The sequence below is a fragment of the Brachycentrus maculatus genome, unplaced genomic scaffold (genome assembly GCF_059751285.1).
Source record: "Brachycentrus maculatus isolate JH-2025_06_01 unplaced genomic scaffold, ASM5975128v1 h1tg000272l, whole genome shotgun sequence".
NCBI lineage: Eukaryota > Metazoa > Arthropoda > Insecta > Trichoptera > Brachycentridae > Brachycentrus > Brachycentrus maculatus.
Genome location: NW_028281023.1, coordinates 678,922 through 703,953, shown reverse-complemented (window position 1 = coordinate 703,953; position 25,032 = coordinate 678,922). Strand labels below are relative to the sequence as shown.

At 32.2% G+C, this 25,032-nt stretch overlaps 1 protein-coding gene across 1 annotated transcript in view; it reads left to right on the top strand.

Annotated features, from left to right (window-relative positions):
• The first annotated feature begins 4,146 nt into the window (after nt 1-4,146).
• LOC148305492 (F-box/LRR-repeat protein 16) overlaps nt 4,147-25,032 on the top strand; it is a 79,361-nt gene continuing 58,475 nt past the window's right edge. Inside the window, exons 1-3 of the mRNA XM_088266633.1 lie at nt 4,147-5,428; nt 14,848-14,970; nt 21,932-22,100. Coding sequence (XP_088122759.1) covers nt 4,808-5,428; nt 14,848-14,970; nt 21,932-22,100 — 913 coding nt within the window. The 5' untranslated portion in view covers nt 4,147-4,807. The remainder of the gene's footprint in view (nt 5,429-14,847; nt 14,971-21,931; nt 22,101-25,032) is intronic.

Here is a 25,032-nt window from a genome sequence, read left to right as displayed (position 1 = left end):
ATTATACACCTCCCCCCTCCCCCATCCCTTCCCGCTCCACCCGCGAGCCCCTTGTTAAAAAAATTACAGCCCATCTCTGCATTGGCAAATACATGAATGTCCTTTATGCACATTCATAATAATAATGACGATGAATCATAATAATAATGATAAAAAAATACATTTTGTCAAATTTGACATTTTTTCTGATGGACTTTTAAAAACTAAAAAACAATTATCATTGACTTATGGTTTAAATCAGGTGAATTTAGACAGGTTTTATCCGTACCTTCCTGTCAACCGAATCATGTACCTACCGATTGATCCAGTGCATACTATAATAATATATGGTAAGTAAGTAATATTTGGTAGGTACGACAATATCCCCCTAATTTGGTTACTGCCTTACGAATAAGCTAGGGTTCAGGTACCCAGGTACCTACGTAGGGGTAGCGGGTAGGTGTCGCGTCCTCGTGGACTGCAGCCCCCGCCCCGCGCCGCTCCCCGCGCCGCCCGCCGCCCGCCACCGTCCCTCCGCGACGCCCTATCGACTACGCCATGTGGGAGAGGCGTCACGAGGCATGCGCGCGAGGGGCGCTTGCGCTACACTTTATTCCGAGGGCGGACAGTCTGCCATACTTCGAATCGTCGACTGACCAAACTTTATAGATGTCAAATTGTTATTTATGTTACTATAAAAAAAACAGCTGTGTTCACATTCTTTATCGTCCGTATCTGTAACACCATTTCTTTTAAAACTGATATTAAATGTTTTACTTAGTAAATACCACTATTTAAAAAAAAACCTATCTTGACACGTGTTTCGATGCATTTCGCACCATTTTCAAATACCGTATGTCTATTTTTTTAGAGTTGTGTCCTCAAAAGTTGAAGAGGGGGAAGGAACGATTTTTTATTCTTATTTGTTAATTCATTTCTTTTTATTTTTCATTTCTTATCAGTGGAAACATTGACAATAGGGGGTACAATACAATGAAGAATTAAATTAAAAATGGATAGATTTTAACACAAAGTGACTGCCGAATAAATTAATGAAAACAACATTTGTTGTTAACATTTCTGTATTTTGCAAATCGCTGATATAAAATTATTTAAGTTATTATTTACTTTAATAATTGTTTGAGTACAAAGAAACAAAAATTGATTTTCATCCGATGATGATGATCATCCGATTTTCAGAATGGTATAAATTATACCTAATAATTTTTCATAAGGACCTGTTAGGCACCGTACACAAAATTTCAGTTTCGACTTCCTATAGTTTGAAAATAATAATGATTGATTCTTCTAGTATTTTTTTTTCTTTTTATTTCGATTATTATGTGATTCTATTGAGTATAAATACTTTATATACTTTGATTCAAATTACACGATTTTTTATTGGTACTTAATGTTTAAAATCAAATCATAATGTGCTAGCAAAGGGAAAAAATCAATGCCACCGTCGCACAGTGGGGTATATTAGCGATCTGGGCGGCCAAAAGTCACTTTTAAAAAAATTGTCGCAGGTGTATGAAAAATATATCAACATGAAATAGAGTATTTTTTTGATGACATGCAATAATTGTATCCCCCCCACGCACATCTCACGTGTCTAATGGTCAGTCGCAAAGTTGTTGTTATTGTGAGTGCACGTGTTTCTCTTTCGCTGTTCGTTTAGTACGCAAACATTTCAGTGATTATTATTATTTTTTTGTATTACACGTATACAATTTAATAATGGATTGTGATCAAGCAGGTAAGATAGTGTATTGTACATAGATTTAAGTTGCAATAGCTAACATATTTACTAAAAAAAAACTAATTTAAATAAGTGCCTTTAAATGGATTTTTCCTTCATTTTTTTTTTAAATAAAGGATATTTAGTTGTGCTTCCGAGTGTTATCCGGCTATAATTTTGATTGTATCAAATAGCTTAGCCCTCTTTCTTTATATAAATTGAAAATTTTTTTGCAGAATTTTGCTCTTTTGCAAGAAATCGCTCTTTTAAGATGAGTCAGCACAATAATGAAAACTGAACTACGTACAGTTTTTTATCTTTAAATTGTTACATTTTTATTTTAGGACCAGTAGATGTTAGAATAATGACTAGAAAACAGTTATTTATTATCATGCAGCAACAAAATGCTAATAAAATTAATGAAAAATTAGAATGCTTGCAAAAGTACCTTTTACAATTAGATAATTTTTCTGACGAGTGTGCAATGAAAATTAAAAACGATTTTTCGCATTTCAAGTCTGAAATGAAACGAAGATAGACTAATGCACTCAAAAAGGAGGAAACTTTCTTGATAAAAAATGAAAATTGGCTTGACGGAACTTTTACAATTCCTTGGGTAATGAATCGATCAGGACGACCATCAAAGTCGTTTGGTGAATCAAGTCAGAGAAGCAAAAGAAGGAAAACAGAAGATTTGCGCAAACATATTGAATTAGATGTGCTCACCCATGCTACTCGGTCAAAGTTAGGAGAAAGCGGGATGAGAGATGCTTCTTTGGTGTTGAAAGAAATCATCTGTACACCTAAGCGTGCTACCAAATATAAGAAAGCGTATTCTCGTTGCCAGCAAAAAAATACCCGGATAACGCAATTGACTCCATCACAGGCTTTATCTATTTTTGTTGAAGCCGATCTTTCGAGAAGGCAATATGAAATAGTAAGGAGTTCTCATAAAAAACTATACCCGTGTTACAGTATCTTACAAAAAGCAAAACTCGAGTGTTACCCTGCTAAGAAAGCTTACAGAGTAACTGAAACTTGTGCCAAAGTAAACCTACAGAGTTTAATGGATCACACTACCACGTGACTATTGACACATTTAGAAGAATGTTTACAAAATTTAAATAAAAAAGAAAGAGAAACATTAGTTTAAATGTGCAAGTGGGGTTGTGATGGAGCACAACAAGCTCAATATAAACAAACGTTTTTAAATGATGCAGACTCCGATGCAAACATATTTCAGAGTTCGTTTGTGCCCCTACAACTTATTTGTTCCTTGAATAATAAGGTTATTTGGCAAAACCCAATTCCTTCTTCACCACGTTATTGTCGTCCAATAAGAATACGATTTATAAAGGAAACAAAAAAAATAACAAATGAAGAAATCGCTTATATTAAAAGCGGAAGAAGAACTGTGTCCGGACGAGGAACCATGGCCATCTTTCTCGGACTAATATTTTTTAAATTATTTACTACGATTTGCATTTATTAAAAAAAAAAAAATTTTTTTTTTTTTTTTACTGATAAGTAAAAAATATCTCCATATAATACAATGAATTAGTCAAAAGGCATATTTGGAATCGATTTAGAACGAAAAATAATATTGGCCGCCCAGATCGCCAATATACCCCACTGTGCGTCGCGACGATCACTATTAAAACTACATCAATCTAATGCATTGATTTATTAAGAACTAGGTTTCTTTTATAATTTTATTTCAGTGACACATTAAAATTAAAGAATGATTGTATTTTCTTGATACATTAGTTGATTGTTATTGAAAGTGTGATAAATTTATAATAATATTTCATTTATTTATTATAATCGTCATCAACATCACCGTAAAAGGAAACGCAAATTTAAGACAAGATAAAATAAATTAAAATGAAAAAAGGTATTTATCTCCCACAATTATACTATGACAGTAAAGCTTAAATATTTCCATCAGTAACAAAAACCATTACAATAATGATTTTTGTTAAATATAGTTATAATATTTTTGAAAAATAAACCGATGCTTAGGTATGTTACGTGATCAATGACAGCAGCGAGTATTAATATCAGCCAAGCCTTATGTTGGTACTATTTATATTTGCAGCTAAAATTTCGATGGAATTGAGGAGATCTTAATAATCTCAGCAAATAAGTGGGATTCGAGATGATATCACATCATTAATAGTAAAGACATTTTTATTTTTATTTAATATAAATATTACTTGCATTATTGTTTTTAAAAAAATCGTTATGTTTATTATATTGAGAACACGATGGCATAATTTTTTCCCAATGTTATATTTTTTCGCAAAAAAAGAACTGCGTGCGAAATGGTTATTAATCATTATGTATTTCTACTATAGCACTCAAAGCCACCCTCCGCAGTGTCCCAAGCAAAACACTGAAACCTGAAAGCGATAACCAGCACAGACAGTCCGTCTCCGTACTTCGGAGTGAGAGGTCGTGGTGTGTTTTTATTTTCCCGACGCGCGTTCGAGTATTTCCCGACGCTTTATCACACCGAAAACTACATTTTCTTTCATTAGCGTTACAAAACATGAAAGAAACAAAAATCAACTAACTTTTTAGTGTGGATCGCGAAAGTTTTGTTACAATGTGTAAATAGTTGTAGTCATATGATAATAACCCTCTTTTAGGTAAATAACTGCTGGGGAACACAGTTCTGGGGGTGTACTGTTTTAAGGTTATGTAAGTGTTATACAAACAAAAAAATCTTTCGTTGTTTTTTAAGTCGATAACTATGCTTTTTTTACAGACTAACAATTTCTTTATTTTCAACGTAATGACACTACGATGTTTTGTACCAAGATATCCGCGGTCTTGACAACAAATAGCGAGTGTTTTCGTGTGAAATAAACAAACTAGTCGTCAGAAAGTTGTTCGGATCATTTTGGACGATCGACGAAGGAGTTGTTCTCTGTCGCTACCAATAGTTAGAGGAAATAAAGAGTGGGAGCGTGGGAAGTATGAGCCAGGGGCTCGCTGCGGCGGCGGCCTGAGCGGCCGCAGGTTCCCCCGAGCTCGGCGCCGGGCGCGCCAGACCGCCCGACAATAAAGAAGGTCAAGGTGAAGATGTCCTCGATGTCCGCCCAGGGCGTGGTGGAGAGGGCCTCAGCCGAGCTGTCCAAGCGCATCCACGGGCTCGGGCTGCGGGGCAAGCACCACTCGCCGGGCGGCGCGCGCGCCAGCGTCATGGAGCGCGTCACCAGCGCGCTGTGCGGCGGCTCGGCGGCGCTCGGCGCGCCCGACAAGCCGGCGCGCGCGGCGCCGCGGCGCGCCCAGCGCCGGCGAGCCGTCGCGCCGCCCGGCTACCTGCCCTGGGACGCGCTCGCGCTGGACGAAAAGTTCCTGTGCCGCCTGTTCCTGTACTTCTCGGCGGGCGAGCGGCGCGCGCTGGCGCAGGTGTGCTCGCGCTGGCGCGACGTGCTGTACCGGCCGCGCTGGTGGGGCGGGTTGCTGCCCGTGCTGCGCTGCAAGGAGCTGCGCGCGGCGCCGGCGCCGGCGCGCGCGCGTCTGTACGCCTCGCTCGTGCGGCGCGGCTTCCGCGCGCTCGCTCTCTCGGGCGCCACGGACGAGGACGCCATGGAGCTGCCCGCCAGCTTCCCGCTGGCCGCCGCGCACGTGCACTCGCTCAGCCTGCGCTGCTCCAGCCTCAGCGACCGCGGCCTGGAGACGCTGCTCGACCATCTGCAGGTCAATATTAAAATTTTTTTCAATTTCAACATTGTTTTATTTTATTTGGGAATTTTACAGAGCAAGTTATTCAAATAAATGAGTTTCGTACTTGTACTATTCCAGATACAAAACTCCACTATTGTTAATTTGAGAAAATACCTGAAAGAGGGACAGGAGAGAGGAAAAGGGGGAAAGATCAGCGATATCAGACACACCGCGATATTTTACATATGAATCGAGCTATGCATACGAACCTACCTAAATAAATAATAATTTTATACACCCAAAAAGTGATGGTGATGAAAAAGTGATGAAAAAAAATGCTGATCTCAAGAGTCCACATTTATATTTTATTTATAATTGCACACCTGGCAACTTTAATATGTATCCACGACATAGGTACGTTCCTGACCATTCATAAAATATGCCAGGATTAAAAAAGAGATAAGATACCTTTTACGGGTTTGACATTACGCCGTCATAATCCTTTTTATGATAAAATCTCTTTACCGTACACGCAATCAACAGTCTCTAACAAATTGAAAATATGTTTTTTAAATTATCTCGATTTTTCATTATATTCCTTCCAAATTTATTTGAGTATCTTATTCATGTAATAATATCGAATAGACGATTCACTTTTCTTAATGAAGTACGGCCTTACTTTGACAATAAATATAAGACGCAACTAAAGAAGTAAAGGGGATATTTCAATTTTAAAACTGCTGAATTTAATAACCAAATATCAAATTATCAGTCATTTTATGCAGTTAAATACAATTAAATTAAATAATTTCATGCGTTACATATTTACACTAAATTCTAGTTATAATTCAAGTCACGAGGTTTTGACTTTGATTGATTGATCAATAATTTATGCAGTTTTATTGAAACTTATTCAAAATATTTAAAAATGTATTAATTTTAATTGTTCAGCTTTTATTAACTTAGTATATGTATTGGTTTAGAAAATGGCAACAAAAACAAATGTCGATGACAACACTCAATGACAACAAATGTCGATGACAACACTAGATAGTAACAAATGTCGATGACAACACTAAATGACAACAAATGTCGATGACAACACTAGATAATAACAAATGTCGATGACAACACTAAATGACAACAAATGTCGATGACAACACTAGATAATAACAAATGTCGATGACAACACTAAATGACAAAAAATGTCGATGACAACACTAAATGACAACAAATGTCGATGACAACACTAGATAACGACAAAAAAAAAAATTGATACATTTACAGAAGAACTTCAATTACTAGAACTCCGAACTATCCGATTCGCTTGCAGAATTACAGACAAAAAATTAAGAGGGAAACGTAGGTACTACGATTTGCAAAATAATGATTGCCTTCGCGAAGCCACCTGTCACTGTTCGTTTTGATAAGTCAGTCAGTCAGTCAATGTACAACACTAGTAACTACGCCTAACATGTAAAAGTGTTGCCTTTTCATTTAATTAATTGAAAGCTCGTTTTCTGTCACTTTCAACATATGGAAAGTAATATTATTTATTGATTCGGCATTAACTTTGTGGAATGACAAGTTGATTATTTAAAAAAAACTTAACGTATTATTTTTTTTTAATTTAACACTTGTAATAAACCACTTAATGAGTTTTATTTTATACACGACTATTTTCGAAAACTTACAGATATTTTCATCTACAAGTGAAAATTAAAACTTAAGTTTAATTAAATACTTTTATTTCACCTGTAGATGAAAATATTTGTAAGTTTTCAAAACTAGTCGTGTATAAAAATAAAACTCATTAAGTGGTTTATTACAAGTGTTTAATTAAAAAAAAAATACGTTAAGTTATTAACACATTTCAGACGGCAATTTTTTTACGCCTGCGGACTGCTGGCGATGGGATTTGATAATTATATATGCACATATAGTTAAGACCTTTATAAAAAGATTGGTGTTTAATATTTATATAAAAACATTGGATAATTCCTTCATTTCTACCTATGAAATGAGGCTGGCGCAAAAGGTAAAAATATGTGTCCTTAACCATCAATCGATCGAACGGGTAAAAATACCTTTCCCGTCCTTACTGTGTTAATTAAAATAGACCCCTTTTCGGTGAAAAATCCAATTCTCCGAATTTTTGATTATCCGAATGGGTCCGATCCCAATTCATTCGGATAATTGGAGCTCTTCTGTATTGGATTTGATATTCAGTCAAATTTTATGTGGGAAAATATATCAATGGTGTGCATTTGAATGCAATTAGTAATAAGATGATTTTGATTTCCAAAACGTTAAAATTTTATATGCAGTGAGTGTGAATTTTAAATGAAACTGTCTGCTCAGTGCAATGCTCACCTCGAGCACCGGCGTCGTGTCGCGCGTCCTCTTGTTAGAAAATGTATTTTCAATCATTAATCTCCATCGTCACGGAAGATGACACGTGTGACAATCATTCCTGTCGTCTGTGCGTGTATCATCTCTGGTTATTTATTACTACATGTCCGCTATAATAGTATCATTATCAGAATAGTCAGTGGTTAAACGTTTCGACTTGCGAACTAAAAATAAACGTTGAAATACGATAAATCTTTGAGTAACATACATCATACGTTTCATTACTCCTTATTTGTTTTATCTTTTCACATCCACTCCACATTCAGTGATGCATAGGGCACTGCATCAAATTGTTAAGTAAAAACTTAATAATCTAATGTATGCAAGGTAATCAGTATTGCGCTTCAAGTGTCAGTATAGGGGTATATTAAATATATACGCATACTATTGGTAACAAATTTATTCATTCATATTTATTTCTGTACATATGAACATTTTCCCTCACTGGGTTTCCAATACCAAGGGGACATTTTACAATTCTTGTACTTTTTAGTAATTCTTCTATCACGAGTCATGCAATGCATGATGTGAATGATATAATGGCCCGAATATACTATATATTTCGAATATATCTACATCCGTGATCGATCATGGATAATTATTTTGTGCATTGTTTCGTTATTTAATGACTACAGATAATGAAAAAAAGTTATAAAGATTTATTGCGTAATTCTTTTGACCAAAGGGGGGGAAGTATTATATTTGTAGATGTGTTCCTGATATGTTTGTTTTACTGGGAGGTGTATTTTTTTATATTGTAGAATTGTTCACTCAATAATTATCTCTTAAGTAATACATAATATTATCAACACGCATGACGGAATAATAATATCCAGCCCGGTGATTCTTCCGATCGATTGATATTGAATCATTCATTACTGGGTGAGTTTGACGAGCCAATGATATGTTTGGAAAATTGAAGATGTTCCTTTACTCTATTCAGCAGGTGTCAGCGTCGAGCAAGCGATAATAATGATTAATGACAATCGAATGAATGCTCGCTGAATCGCGGATCTTCTCTCCTCTAATACCATATGCACAGTGTATGAACACGCAACACAATGATAATTTCTGAATACAATGCACACACACACACATATATATATATATATATATATATATATATATATATATATATATATATATATATATATATATATATATATATATATATATATATATATATATATATAAATATATGATACATATAAGTATATAGGTTTTGAAAGATGTATTAAAAAAAAAATATTTTCAAATTACGTATATATGGGGTCAATAGGGAGATACTGATAAAGCCTCAAATTTCTTTATTCTTTAAAAATACTTAACTATGAAATAATAACTTCAACGTTTAATTCCTGTTCTCTTATACGGCTGCGAAACATGGCACCTTACAAGGGCCCAGAGCAGCCGTGTACTAAGCTTCGAGAATAGGTGTTTGTGGAGAATTTTAGGCGTGCGGTGGTTTGACTTTGTGAGGAATGAAGAGATAAGGCGTAGGACGCAGCAAATCTTGGTCACAACTGTCGTCAAGAAAAGGCGATTCAGTTGGCTTGGCCATGTACTCCGCATGCCTCCTGACAGCCGCCATCAAGCTTGCCTCTTTTACAAGGCATCAGGTTCGCGCCGCCCAGGACGACCACTGCTGACAATTCGTCGGCAGTTCTCGTCAGAACTTCGGGACGCGGATCTGACTTGGGAGGATGCAAGGGAGCTGGCAGCCGACAGAAAAGCCTGGAGACAGTTTGTGGACTCCATATGCTCCACCTAGGGAGCGGATATGGTTTAATATAATAGATGTGTTTAATTCTGTTTATTTAATGATTTGCAAAGTTTTCTGAGGAACAAGCTCTGTGTTCCCACAGCAACACAATAACAACCCGTCGACGACTTCCATTATACTATGAAGATTTTAATTTGATGGTTCAGATATGTTGGCGAAATAATGCTTTGCAAATAGGATTCGAGGCATGTCGTATGTTTTTCGCGCTCTCCTTAAAATTAAATAAATTACATTAAGTTATTTTGACTCTGAGCCTAAGAGACACCACACGTGGGCCATTGACAGTAGGTACGCGAATCCTTTTCGCTAGAAGACAATAATAGAAAGCGCATTGGAACTGGACGCTACAAGCGTCGGCGTCGCGACGATTTAGAATTTTCAGCATGTTTTTAACACCAAGAATAGCGGACTGAAAATAAAAGCCACTTCCTGAAATAAATTACGCGATACTTTGAGAGTTTTTGAGTTGTCACTCACTCAACTTTGAGACGGAACACTTTGATCTATGAATACTTTACAACTTCTCTTGATTGTATTTAGTGATTTAAGCGACTTGTAAAATTTACATTTCAACTAAGTCAGCCACTTCTCATTTATTTATTTAAATTTTAAATATAATTTTAAAAAAGAAATACTAATAAATATGTCCGCCTCCGTAGTGTAATGGTCAGCACGCTCGGCTACCGTTCTGGAGGTCCCGGGTTCGATTCCCAAGGGGGGTAAAATAAATATAAGTGATTTTCTCTCTGTAATATTTATTCAATATTATTACCCTGGACTGGTACCTGAGGCGGAGGGCTGATCACCTTTCCTTCATGTGTAAACGATCAAGATAACACTGCGTTTATATGACGCAGTGCCCTATGCATCATGGGGGTGCGGATAAGGGTTTTATTTTTTATTCAATAAATATTTTTAAAAAAATAACAAGAAAATAAATTTAATGATCAGTAAATGTTCGGCAACTATTGTATATAACAATAAATCAGACGCCTCTCTTACAGTCATATCAAATATAAAATGCTGCAAACATCTTGAAAATGATAAATTACGTGATGGAAAAAAATTCGTTTTGTGATCCCATCATGATGGTGTGTCCCTTCAGATTGTAAGTTCCAGGGAAATTCGATGATCGCGTTTACGAGGCTATTTGAAACCTTCTTGCGCGATGAATAATTCATCGAATATGTTAATTAGAACTAGTTCGGATAAATTGCTAATTTGAATATAAAACAGATCAGTCCAAACATCAAGCTTATAGGATTCATTAATCCCCAAAGACGATAAACCCTAGAAACCAGTTTTCCAAGTAAAATTAAGTACTCGTTCAAGCGATCCACCTCGTGCAAAAAAAGAAAATGGAAATATATATATATATATATATATATATATATATATATATATATATATATATATATATATATATATATATATATATATATATATATATATATATATATATATATATATAATAAAAAAACAATGTGTTGCTTTGTAAGTAAAGAAACGACAGTAAAATTTATTCTTAATTAATATTAGATTTGCGCGATCTGCTTTACCGAGTGTCACAATATTGAGAGTCGGTACTATATGTAGGTATTTAATAAAATCAGTAGGTAGGTAAATATATATATATATATATATATATATATATATATATATATATATATATATATATATATTTACATACATACTTAGTATTTTCTTTGTAGGTAAATGTGTTATTTTAACACAACAGTTACATCCAGCCATTCACATATACGAGCACTACCTACTGTTCTTGTAAGAAATTTCCTCATTTGTAAAAATATCTGAAAGAAGAATGTGAGGGAGGAAAGGGAAAATTAAGATTAATTTAATTGTGATAATGTTTTATTCGACAGTTTTATTTTATGTATTATGTGTTAAGGAACGCTTATGCCAAGTAAAAATTCCTTGATATTTTACGTTTTTCCGCAGATTTTGGATCCTTAACATATAAATTGCGTTTTTCTAAGCCTTTTCACGAATGACGATTCTCGGAAGTAGGCATATTATATGATAATATATGTACATATTAAACGTGGCAATACTAGCCACGCAAGAAAACAATTATCTTAACACAAAAAAGCTTTTTCAAGTAATGACAGATTTTCAGCATGTTTATTTTTTTACGAGAAAATTCCAAGATATTATTTTATACCAAAAGCTGTTTACTTTCGATTAATTAATTTATAAATTATATCCAAAAAAATATACTTAACATTACCGCCAATCTGTTCGAAACATTACTGCAAGATTGTTCTCGCTAGACAGTAACATTTTAAGAAAAGTGAAACCCAACAAAATATATATTTTTTGCATAAATATTTAAAGGATATTATGAAGACTTCAAATATGTACATACATTTATAGAAACACGTAACATATTTTAAATTATTAAAATTATTGCATAACATAGGCTAGAAACCAGCATAAAAACAACCGGTTAAACATTTCTTCAAGATGTAAATATCGATAACTTTAAAAATTAAAATGTCAAAATATGAGTAGTGTCAAATTAATATTTAATGATTGTTTTCAATTTGTATATATATTTTTTTTTTAAATTTGGATGTAGTCATAAATGAACGAATAGTTTATGGTAAATACTATATTGACTCCATAATATATATTTTAGACCAATTTTGTATGGAATGCATGGTTTTTCTAACCATTATCCGTATCTAATAGTGCATAGAGCAGTGCAACGTATGAACGCAGGATATTCTTGATTATTAATAACATGAAGACAAGGTGATCACTCTAGTACTCGAAACGTTTTTATGGTTTTAATGGCTAAAAATGTTTGAAACGCGCTATATTTACATTACGCGCTGAAAATTGAGGGTCGTATGTTGATTGAAGACGAGTGAGATTTTTTTAACTGTTGTTCGTTTTGTTTAAAATAATCGTTTTAATAAATAAATAAATAACTTTTGTAGAATAGGCCTACTCAACAATATAAAATGCAAGTATGTGAAACCTGTATATGTAAAAACGGAGGTAAGCAGTAAGTACTTAAACCTATATTTAGGTTCATCAAAATTGGTCAACGATGAATATGAGAATTTTGATATATTCTACTCGACATTGTCAGCACTGAGATCGCTTACATAGTAAGTCAACATTCATGTCGTGGTGTGTCACTATTGTCATATAATTTGCCTTTGACTTGAGCTTTGATCTTTCCCTTTTCCCCTTTTCCTCCCTCTCGTCCCTCTTCCAGGTATTTTCACTAACTTAAAAATGTGAAGTTTTGTAACTGGAATGGTACAAATACCTGTTTTATGTTACTCGTTAATGTTAATGAATTTATGTAAGTGTTCTAAAATTGCCAAAAAAAATAATAACGATACAAAATAATTTAATAAATCTTTCAGCTGTTGTTCGTTGCATATTTCAACGCGAAAATTCTGGGAAAAATAATACAATATTTCAATACATAAGCTAGCACTACTGAATCATTCATTCATATTTCACCTGTAGATGAAAATATTTGTAAGTTTTCGAAACTAGTCGTGTATAAAAATAAAACTCATTAAGTGGTTTATTACAAGTGTTTAACTAAAAAAAATAATACGTTAAGTTATTAACACATTTCAGACGGCTATTTTTTTACGCCTACGGACTGCTGGCGATGGGATTTGATAATTATATATGCACATATAGTTAAGACCTTTATAAAAAGATTGGTGTTTAATATTTACATAAAAACATTGGATAATTCCTTCATTTCTACCTATGAAATGAGGCTGGCGCAAAAGGTAAAAATATGTGTCCTTAACCATCAATCGATCGAACGGGTAGAAATACCTTTCCCGTCCTTACTGTGTTAATTAAAATAGACCCCTTTTCGGTGAAAAATCCAATTCTCCGAATTTTTGACTATCCGAATGGGTCCGATCCCAATTTATGTAAGTGTTCTAAAATTGCCAAAAAAAATAATAACGATACAAAATAATTTAATAAATCTTTCAGCTGTTGTTCGTTGCATATTTCAACGCGAAAATTCTGGGAAAAATAATATAATATTTCAATACATAAGCTAGCACTACTGAATCATTCATAATAAATCGATTTAATCATTATGTTCGCCTTGTTTGGAATGTTTGTAAATAAAACATTTTAACCATGTAGAGCAGTACAATGTACAATATTGGCATGCGATGTGAGGTATTGATTTTTAGAACTGGGGCAGGTTGTATATTTTTATTTTCGTTATTGCAAATAACGTGAATGCTCATAACCTACATTGCGGCCTGTAGTGTATATAAAAAAATAATTTAAAGGTCATGTTTAAATTCTGAACATAAAATAACAACAAAAATATGTCAATATTTTCCTTTAAAGTGCAACATAATTTTGCCGAACGTTTAAAAACTTAAGTACTTTATAACAAATGGGATTTTTATTAGATCTTGATATATTTTAAATGCATACATTTTCTTTAATTTATTAAATTCAATTTCAATTTTTAAATTTAATTTTATAAAAAATGGAAAAATCGGAAGGTATGTATGAGGTTCACCACCGTGCTGTGGTTAGAGCGTTTAGCTAACGTACTGGAGATCCCGGGTTTGATTCCCAGAGTGGGAGAAAATAAATATCTGTGATTTTACACTCGAATATTTATTTTATATTAGCGTGGACTGGTCCCTGAAGCGTATGAGTGATCACCTTGCCTTCATGTAAGTAACGATCAAGAAAACACTGTTTCTATACGATCCAGTGCCCTATGCACCATTTGGAACTGGTAAGGGTTAGAGAAGAAGATGGTAAAATATGAGGAGATGGATTAATATGAACGAGGTGAATATTGTTTACAAAGACAAATTTATATGACATTCCATTATCTCTGCCTGTGGGAAAGCGACGAGATGGTTAGTTAGTAAGTTAGGAAGTCTTAATTTATAAAAAAAATTAAAAAATATTTTTTAAGAGTAGATTAAATTTGACCTTGCACCCGATGTTACATGTAAAGCGTCACAATGCTAAGTTCGTTCAGAAAATAAAATTTGTTATGGTTATATTATTTTGAGAAATAAAAAGACTTCGTTTTTTGATCCACTCACACATTTAAAAAAAAGTCTTTTCTCAAAATAATAGTTATTGAATTGAATATTATAAAAAATGGGTGCTAATTATACTACCCTGATACTATGAATAATTAATTTAATCAAGCCCCATAATGACCGCTGTCGAAATGTGATTTATGACCATTTTCTTTACGTTTCAGGCTTTGTTCGAGCTAGAACTGGCTGGCTGCAACGAGGTGACCGAGGCCGGGCTCTGGGCGTGCCTGACGCCTCGCATCGTCTCGCTCACACTCACGGACTGCATCAACGTCGCCGATGAGGCGGTGAGTCTATTTATCTCCCTCTACCGCATGCAGTTTCACTAATTAATAATTTCACGTAATAGCGAGATCTGATCCTTCATGTAAAGTATTTTATATTTATTTTATATAATTCTTATGTATGTATAAATAAAATATAAAATGGTAGTGGTATAACCTTTGAACTCACGGAACGATATATCCGCTCTAGAAAATACCTGATATATCAATTTGAGCTTTATCGTGACAAGTAAATTTAGCATTGAGAAAAACTAAATATATATGTATATATATATATATATATATATATATATATATATATATATATATATATATATATATATATATATATATATATATATATATATATATATATATATATATATATATATATATATGTATATATATATATATATATATATATATATATATATATATATATATATATATATATATATATATATATATATATATATATATATATATATATATATTTATATATATATATATATATATATATATATATATATATATATATAAATATATATATATATATATATATATATATATATATATATATATATATATATATATATATATATATATAGATATATTTATATATATATATATATGGTCACGTTTTGTCGCAATTTTAATTAGGATTTCGATAGAATACAGTAAAGATAACAGATTTGCATTTAAAGATTTTTAAGTGCAATATTGGAAATGCAACTTTTTGGCAAGGATCTCCACATATATATATTCGTTCATATTTTTTTACTATAGCGATACCTCATAACTAAAACTAAGTTTCAACAATATTCTTGAAAAAGATTAACTACACTATTTTTACATCTACGTAAACCTACATACAAAAAAGGTTTTTCAATAGTTCACATATGTAAACATACATGTATAATAAAGTTTTTAAATGTACATCTACAGTGCATAAGGCACTGAATCGTATTGACATTTTGGTTGTTAATTACATAAAGGCAAGGCAAGGCATAAAAACACATACATATATTTTTAACCGCCCGGGAATCAAATACGTTAACTAAACATGCTGACCACTACACTACGGAAAACAATACATTATTAAAGAATCTCAAGTCAGTAAATGAGGTTTTAGGGCTATCCTTCACATGAATTTCCCCAGATGGTGCTTCGAACTCGCATGTAAAACCTTCCTTGTTACATAAAATGAATACAAGTTTCCAATAATACAAGGATATTCAATCATTAGCTGAATAGTCAATGTTAGACAGAGTATAAAGTTATCACTTTTACTTATTTATTATTTTTACAAAAATGTTAATAATATTAGTATAACCACTCACAGAGATTTTTATGTCTACCGGTTTCGAGACGTACCCGTCTCTTCGTCAGGATAATCACTATCAGAGCATGCAAACAATACCACCCTTCACCACCTTAGCACCATTTATGTTCACTCTCAAAACTACACAAAATGTCTAACACATGCGATTTTTGGTCGACCCGAGGACCAACATCCACTACAATTTTCAACACAGACATGCGTTACGAGCCGAGGTTAAACATGCACAGTATAAACATGGTTATAAACTAATATTATTAACAATTTTGTAAAAAAAAATAAGTAAAAATGACTAACCACAAAATAATATAAATAAATATTGATAATATGATCACTTTTAAGTTATGTTAAGTTGTCAAACCTGTTAATGGCAAGAGTTATTTTACATAGTTTTAAAAAAATCAAATACAGTTCTCAAAAACAAAATTAAAATCTTGTATAATTAGCTAAAGAGGTGGCCTGCATTTTATTTTATTTACCTGACCAGTAAATTTTCTAATATGTACTTCATAAAAATACAAAAAAGAGTAATTGAAATGAACTGAATATTAATGAATATTACATTCACTTTACTGAAATACATTATTGCACAAATAGCATTGTATTTAAGTACAACTCTGTTATATTTTTAATTGAATACAATAAATATAAAGGTTGAATTATTTTAATTAATTACTCGTTAGTGTAAAATCAATTAGTGTAAAATCATTACAAAATCAACTGACCAAATATCACTGTGAATACATAATTAAGTACATTTAAAAAAAGAAAACAAAGCATTGCTCGTAAATTATATCCAGGAAGATTAAATATATTTTTTAATGTAAACGCGATAGATCTTCAGCATATAAGTATGCATGATTTCCCAATAATTTATAGAGAAGATTAGACAAGGGATGAAGATTGGTTAAAGGCTTTAATTTAAAGCCTCAGGATGAAATTTTAAAGCTTTTAATTATTATTTTTTTAAAGTATATTAAAACTGCTGACACCAGTCTGGTAATATCGATAATGATGAAACCCGGCAACTGGTCAAAAAATATAAAATAAATGTGTAAAAAAACTATGAAGCTTTTGTTTTATCATATAAAATGCAGTTCCACCAAGAAATTTTAATACAAAAGTAAAATATAATATAAGAATAAAACCAGAATTAATAAGCCTTTTAATTTACAAAAACCTTTTGAGAAAATCAATTCATTTATTAATTTAGATAAAAAGATGAATAAATCTTTCCAGTTTAGTAAGCAAGCGCGTATTGGCCATTTTCAATAAATTTAAGCAAGGATACTTTGTATTAAAGGTATTCCAACACCTTTCTCGGTATTTTCAAATTATCTGAACAATTTGTCAACCTTTTGGCACATTTCCTTAGATTTCCCGAATAGGGCGAATTTCCGAAATGTTTCCCTCACCCCCTAACCTTTCCTGATAATCCCGAGGGTATTATTTGATGTCGGTGTTCTGAAACTCTGCGCTGAATTGTTGAAACCTGTCAATCCGATCCAATATTGGAAAACGCTGCTGAATTTCAGTAAGACAATAACTAAAAAAAATAATAAAATATACTTACTTACCTACGAATAACTTAATTAACATTTCTTGTTTAAAATAAATAATTTTTTCTACCCAATCAACATTTCACAAATCTTGAGTGACCAAATCTCTAAAATTCGTATATTTTTTTATATATATGTATATATGTATATACATATATATATATATATATATATATATATATATATATATATATATATATATATATATATATATATATATATATATATATATATATATATATATATATATATATATATATATATATATATATATATATATATATATATATATATATATATATATATATATATATATATATATATATATATATATGTATATATATATATATATATATTTATAAATATATATATATATATATATATATATATATATATATATATATATATATATTACTCTTATATGGGTTGTTATATATGTCTGTTATATTTATTTGATAAATTGGAGCTTGGTTTTGCTGTCAAATTCCTTCAAAGATATTCATAACTGAAGGTATAATTTAACTTGTCAAACAAGCAATAATTCTCGAAATCGCAGTACAGCAAATTATATAGAAACCAGTCTGTGGCTTCTCTTAATCACCTTACACCCCTGTTAGCGCCAGGACTGTCTGTCTACTGTCCAATTACTCGCTATTTGTCCAATTTCCGACACGAGTCGTCGAGGTGTTTGTTCAAGGAAATTTGTAACGTCACAAAGTAAACTTGATTTCTCCTGTCACAATACTCATGTTTTATTGAAGATCAAAATACAGAGAATTGCTTAGCAGTCACTGTATTTTTTTAAAATAAATTTAATATTAGCTTATCACCCTTCAAGAGCATTGAAGTCAATATTTAATTGGTATATCTTGTGGTCAAAAAAAAATTTCAAAATGTGTCTGAATTTTTATATAAATATCTCTAAATTAATTAAAATATTTGCAAAAATAGCATTCAATCACTTTTAATAATAAATCATTGCCATATAAAACTTCCAAATAAACTATAAAAGTATAAAGGTCGACGTGTTTCGGAGAACCGTCGACTGTGTAACTTTTCGGGAATGATACAAATAGTTATATACTATACCACCCGTAGTCAAATGATTAATATTAAAAATAAAAATAATAAAACCCTTATCCGCACCCAATGGTGCATAGGGCACTGCTTCATATAAACGCAGTGTTATTTTGATCGTTTACAGATGAAGGAAAGGTGATCAGCCCTCCGCTCCAGGTACCAGTCCAGGGTAATTTTGAATAATAATGACAGTGAAGAAATCACTTATATTTATTTGACCCCCCATGGGAATCGAATCCGGGACCTCCAGACCTGGTAACCGAGCGTGCTGACCATTACACTGCCTAAAAACAACAGTAATGTTTATAAAACGTAAAAGTCGATAGGATTCACCAAATATTAATTAATTATGGTGACAAAATTAATTTCCGCGTTTTTATAAAACCGGGAGATTGTACATTTCTTTCTTTATACATGTTTCGTTTGTGAGCTTACACATTTTTTTTAGAAAAGTGTCATACGTTCATAGAGATTATCTTTGAAATTCTGGTTGTAAAGATGGCCAGAAAACTGGGGATTCATTCAACCCATACCAGATGAAAAGATCATATTCCTTCACGCTCTCGTAGGTCTTTTATTTAGGGTTGAGGCTCCGTCTGAAAGCACAAACTTCTTGCCGAGCATAAGAACTGTGAATAAAGGGACACACAAATGTAGATTGCGTCTCAGAGCTAGTGACCTGAAAGAAAACAGGGTGTCTCAGTTTGAAAGGTCTTTTATTATTCTTAATTTTCAATTATTTTTTGTATTAAATTATGAAAGGTACTTCAATTTTTTTTAATATTTTATTTCATTCACACAAACGCCCGAAGGGCTTTTACAAGTAAAATTTTAATGAAAAAAATATATAAATTTGTTTTTATTATTATTTAAAACCATCATTGTATTTTTGTATCCTATAAAGGTACAACAAAGACGATTGTAATTTTTATTATTTTTTAACATCTCATCAAAGATGAAGAAGAATATGGAAGTCTGGGCATTTACGGGGCTGACGACCGTCATAGGCTGGTTTAAGTGATCACTTTACACACGTGTAACATTCACCAATTCTACCCATTATTGACAACCACACTACTCAAATTCTTGGAAGTTCTATATATATGAACCAATTTAGAAACCTTGTTCTTGAATCACTAGAACTTCACTAGAGACATCTATTGGTGAGATGTAAAGAAGATTTTTATTAAGCAGAAACTCTTATATTATGTAGATTGAACATAATATATATATTGATTTTTGTGAACAAGTATTTGGACACACTCAAAATGTTGTAAATTGTAATTTAAGTTTTCAATTGACTTGAATCTATTATACATGTCAAATTTGCTTATATTGATCGACACCATAATATCTGTATTCACAAATCCTGTTAATATTTGACCTCACAATGAAAATTACAGACTAAAAAAAGATACTGGACCCATTCCCTCTTTTTTTTATACTATCTTTCAGTTAAAATCTAGTTTCTCTATTAATTTTTGGTGTATGCATCAGCGTCATCTTAACTGAATGAAGATAAACGAGGGGATGAGTACTAGCCTATTTTTTTACAAGGAGTATCGTCACTAAATCAATTATCCTCTTTCTTTTTCTTTCAAGTAATAATCATTTTTATTTTATATAAAAAGGAGACCGTAGCAATTTCACTTTAGTCTACAGTTGGCCTGATGGTGGATTTTTTATTCCGAAACCATTAGTCATTAAGTAATGTTTTTAAGTGAACGATGATCAATAAGAAGAGTATTATATTACCATACCCCTACGTTAACAATGCTTTTCATGTACAAAATATAAGCTTTCACCGTTTAAAATCTCTAAATGTCCATTAGCTATGAAAAAGTATTGTACACATATATTCACTCAATTTATGCTTCTTTTTTCTTATAATCTTTCGAATCATCCATTAAAATGTTTGATATTCAAAACGGACAACCTGTACTGGAATTCCAATATATCGCTCCAACATCTAACATATTGCTTTTGTACCTTTTTATATTAATTTTGAACGCTAGTTCTTCTTCAACAACTGGTTCAGTATGCCAGAACCTTCTTTTAAATAATGCCCACGTATCGCAAAATGCTTTTCTTTGGACAGGTACCTTAACGCTTTTGTACCCCATTATAATTTAAGGTATTTTTATAGGATTAAAAAAAAAGATCATTACATCAGATCATATCATCCATGATTGCATTAATCACTAATCAATATTTCTAAAATGCCCTAAACACAGAAATACCAACTATCATTATCATTCAATTAAAATTTTGATTCTGTGTATTATGAAGTAAATAAATATATAAAAATTTATGATATGTAATTTTTTATGATTTTTATTTTTTTATTTTTTTATTTTTTTATATTTTTTTATATCTCATGATACAATCATTCATATATTTTAAATTTTTTTAAAAATAACAAGTTATATTTAGGGGTGAGTGTGTTTTGCGAGCATAATTTTTTACAAATGTGCTTTATTAAAGTAATAAATAAATGAGTAAGAAAAATCATTAAAAAAAAGAAAATGCAGGTTTAACAAAAATTATTAAAATAAAATCTCTAGCAATTATCTAGTTTATTATTCGAGTGATAGAATTTCCTTTTAATAAACATATTAAATGACCTGTCCGTCTTCGCAGTGTAGTGGTTAGTACATTTAGCTAACGTGCTGAAGGCCCTGAGTTTGATTCTCAGAATATAGATGATTTTTTCACTATATTTTCATTTCAGATTACCATAAACCTTCCTTCATGTAAGTAACTATCACACTACGTTAATAGGATGCAGTGCCCTGTGCACTATTGATTGCGGATAAGGGTTTGACGAAGAGTGTTTGACGATAAGTTCAAGAAAGATTTATTTTCAATTGGTCTGGGTGTTTGTGATGTATTTTTCACATTTACCTTCCCTTACTATCCTACCTGCAGACAAGCCTGTGCTTGACAACCAAGTTTTTGTCATATTTTCTTGTAAATGGTTCCTTTACATCGTTTTAATTGTTCACAGGTAGGAGCGGTGGCGCAATTACTCCCTTCGCTATACGAGTTCTCCCTTCAAGCGTACCACGTGACCGACACAGCTCTGGGCTACTTTTCTCCCAAGCAAAGTGCTTCGCTCAGCGTCCTCCGTCTGCACTCTTGCTGGGAACTCACGAACCACGGCGTCGTAAATATCGGTGAGTAAATAAATCACGAACACGTTATTTCTTATGCAACAAACAATTTCATTTTAATAAGGAAAATATTTGTTTTTATCATGTACATTTAAATGGTAAATAAAAACCTATCAACAAAAGCTAAACTGGCACTACACAACGGAGTCCTGTTTCTTTCTTGAAATTATTTTGCAATTGACGGGAATGGAACCCCCGATGCCAGTTTCGGAGTCGAGCGTCTACCCAACTTCCAACCTTAAGCGCCCTGAGATATAGATTTCCATCTTCTTTCATTTAAAAAAACGAAAGATGTTTCTTATCAAGTTGAGACACCTGTAATATATAAATATTCCCAAGAACTCCTGGCCCATCAAACAATTTTCTTTTGCTATCTGACCCTTTTCAAAAAAGTTCGGACACCACTGATTTCGAATATATTTATGTCCACGGTAAAAATAGACGTTAACGTCAAAGCTATTTCGGATCTTCAGTAGGCACATTTGTCTCAATGTGGAGTTTGACTCATTTCATGATGTATTGCCCACCTGTCTAGTGTCATATTAATGATAATTATCCAATGCCAATGTCAAGAATACAACTTTACGACTTTATAGTGCACCAAACCGAAACGAGTCATTTCAATAAGAGAAACGTGAGTTTGTCAATCATATCCAATTAATAAATTCAATCGAAATCATGATAGAGAACATGAATCTTATGTATAAATTCAGTATTACGAAGCCTCACTTCCTAATGCTGAATTGTAGATAAAGTGGTATATACACACTGTAGGTAACTTTAACATTACTTCTGGACTTTTATTCATAACGACTTCTGCATTTTAAACCAGCTATCAATCCGTGTTTTTGTTATAAAAAAAAACATTTAACGTTTTCTTCACTCAACATTTAAAATGCTTACATCCATACAAAGTCGACGCCCTGATTCAAATAACATACCTTTTTTTGAAAGCATTTTCTTTCATAAGTTGTGTGTAACAATTATAAATTTTTTAAAATAAACAAAAATTAAAAACGTTAACAGCCCTGATTTAAAGAACATACTTTTTACGAAGTAGGTATTTTCTTTCATAAGTTGTGTGTAACAATTACAGATAATAGACAATTTTAAAATAAACAAGCATTTTTTATGAAATAATTGGAAATTTGATGTCGATCGGCCTAATTCTTCAATTCCTTTCTAATTTTGACGAGATTCGCCACCTCTTCTGTTCAAACATTCACAACGAGTCTTAAACTTCTAACCATTTTGACACAACAAAGCAACATTTAATTGAAATCAAGGATTACGTTTATACTACAAATCAGACATTAATTAATTTAAGACCTTATCTTTCCTCGGGTTAACTGAAGCTTTGAATTAATCCTTTCTTATGAATTTGTGTTATGCCATTTCTATTGTTCTGAAATCTCAATTTTCCAATAATATAAGAAAATATCTTCATTGGGGCCAAACTGGCAATATGTATTGTGATGCCTAAATTCATACATGGATGCGATCCATGTATGAACAAAAATAAAAACAGAGTGAACACCATTGGGATGTCATTCCTTTGACGAATATGTGGAAAAATGAAGATGTTATAGGACATCAATAAATTATTTAATCGTCTGTGCCATGAATTCCAGTTTTTTAACAAAACTCTTTGAACAACAAAACACGAGTTTAAAAAAAATAATATGTAGAAATGAAAAATAGTTTTATTTTTAACAAAACAATCGGTTATTTTTCTACTTTATAAACTGTTATAAATTAATGACAAGTCCATTTTTTTGTTAACTATCCTTAGGTAAGTTTTCATGTTTTGATTGCAAAAATATAACGTCTCACCGATGTGTAAAAGCCAGTTAATGATGACTCTATATTGTAATTTAAAGCGGTCACTGTTACGTTGTCACTCGTAAGTCCGTTCGGATACAAGTATAATTAGCTTTGTCGCTATTCAAAGATTTCAAACAATGCAAGTTCCACTCTTCCACTTGTATATCGTAAATTGGACAGCTAGTTGACAGTCAAACTGTTCGGCCAACTTATTTCGAATGTAAATACACTTCAAGCTCTCGATTCCCCGTGATCGAATAATCGGAACAACGTTTCCGAGACTTTTAAATTATTATTAAATATATCGTAGTCGTACAGGAGAAAGCGAGAAAGAAAGACCAACTAACAAAACGTAAAATGTTCAGGAGGGCCATTTAAGTCACTATGGCTTGGCAAGAAAATAAACATCAATGCAGTTAGTCATTTAAAAAAAATCAATATATCATACTTCCAAGTTTAAAATCGCTTTGGGATTTTTTCAGGGCAATATTAAGTTAGTATGATATCAAATGGTCAGTAATCACGTTTTTGTAAAAAATGCACCAGGTCACATTCTCCTGTATCACTATATCTTAGTACCTAAATATCTTAGTACCTAAATATTTGAATAAATTTTCATATTTATATTATTATATTACGAAGCTGTTAGAGAATAGCCTCAAATATGTCTAGAAAGTTCTTATACCACGTAGCTCACGTGACTTTATCAGGTCAGCGAACCCGCTCGATAAATTGCTTTTGTGATTGGTCCTGAATAATAATTTGTTTCAGTAAAGCTATTTATTATAAGACCATAAGTTCAATAACACAATATTCTATCATTAGAAACGTTTCCACGGCCTAAAATTGTAAATGTTACGTATTTATTAGAGATATAAGGTTTTTATTTACGTTGCATGATATATACACATGTACGTCAAACAGTTCCATAAAAACAAAAAAGGCATTCCAAAATAATTAAAAAGTGATTTTATAATTATCTGTATTTCATTTATTACAACTTAATCATGTAAAATAGGAAAAATGTTTAATCTTAATCAGCTGCCCGAAGTGTTTGAAAAATATGGTCAGACACTTTTTAAACACACAGTTGCTCATTATGTTTCTATTT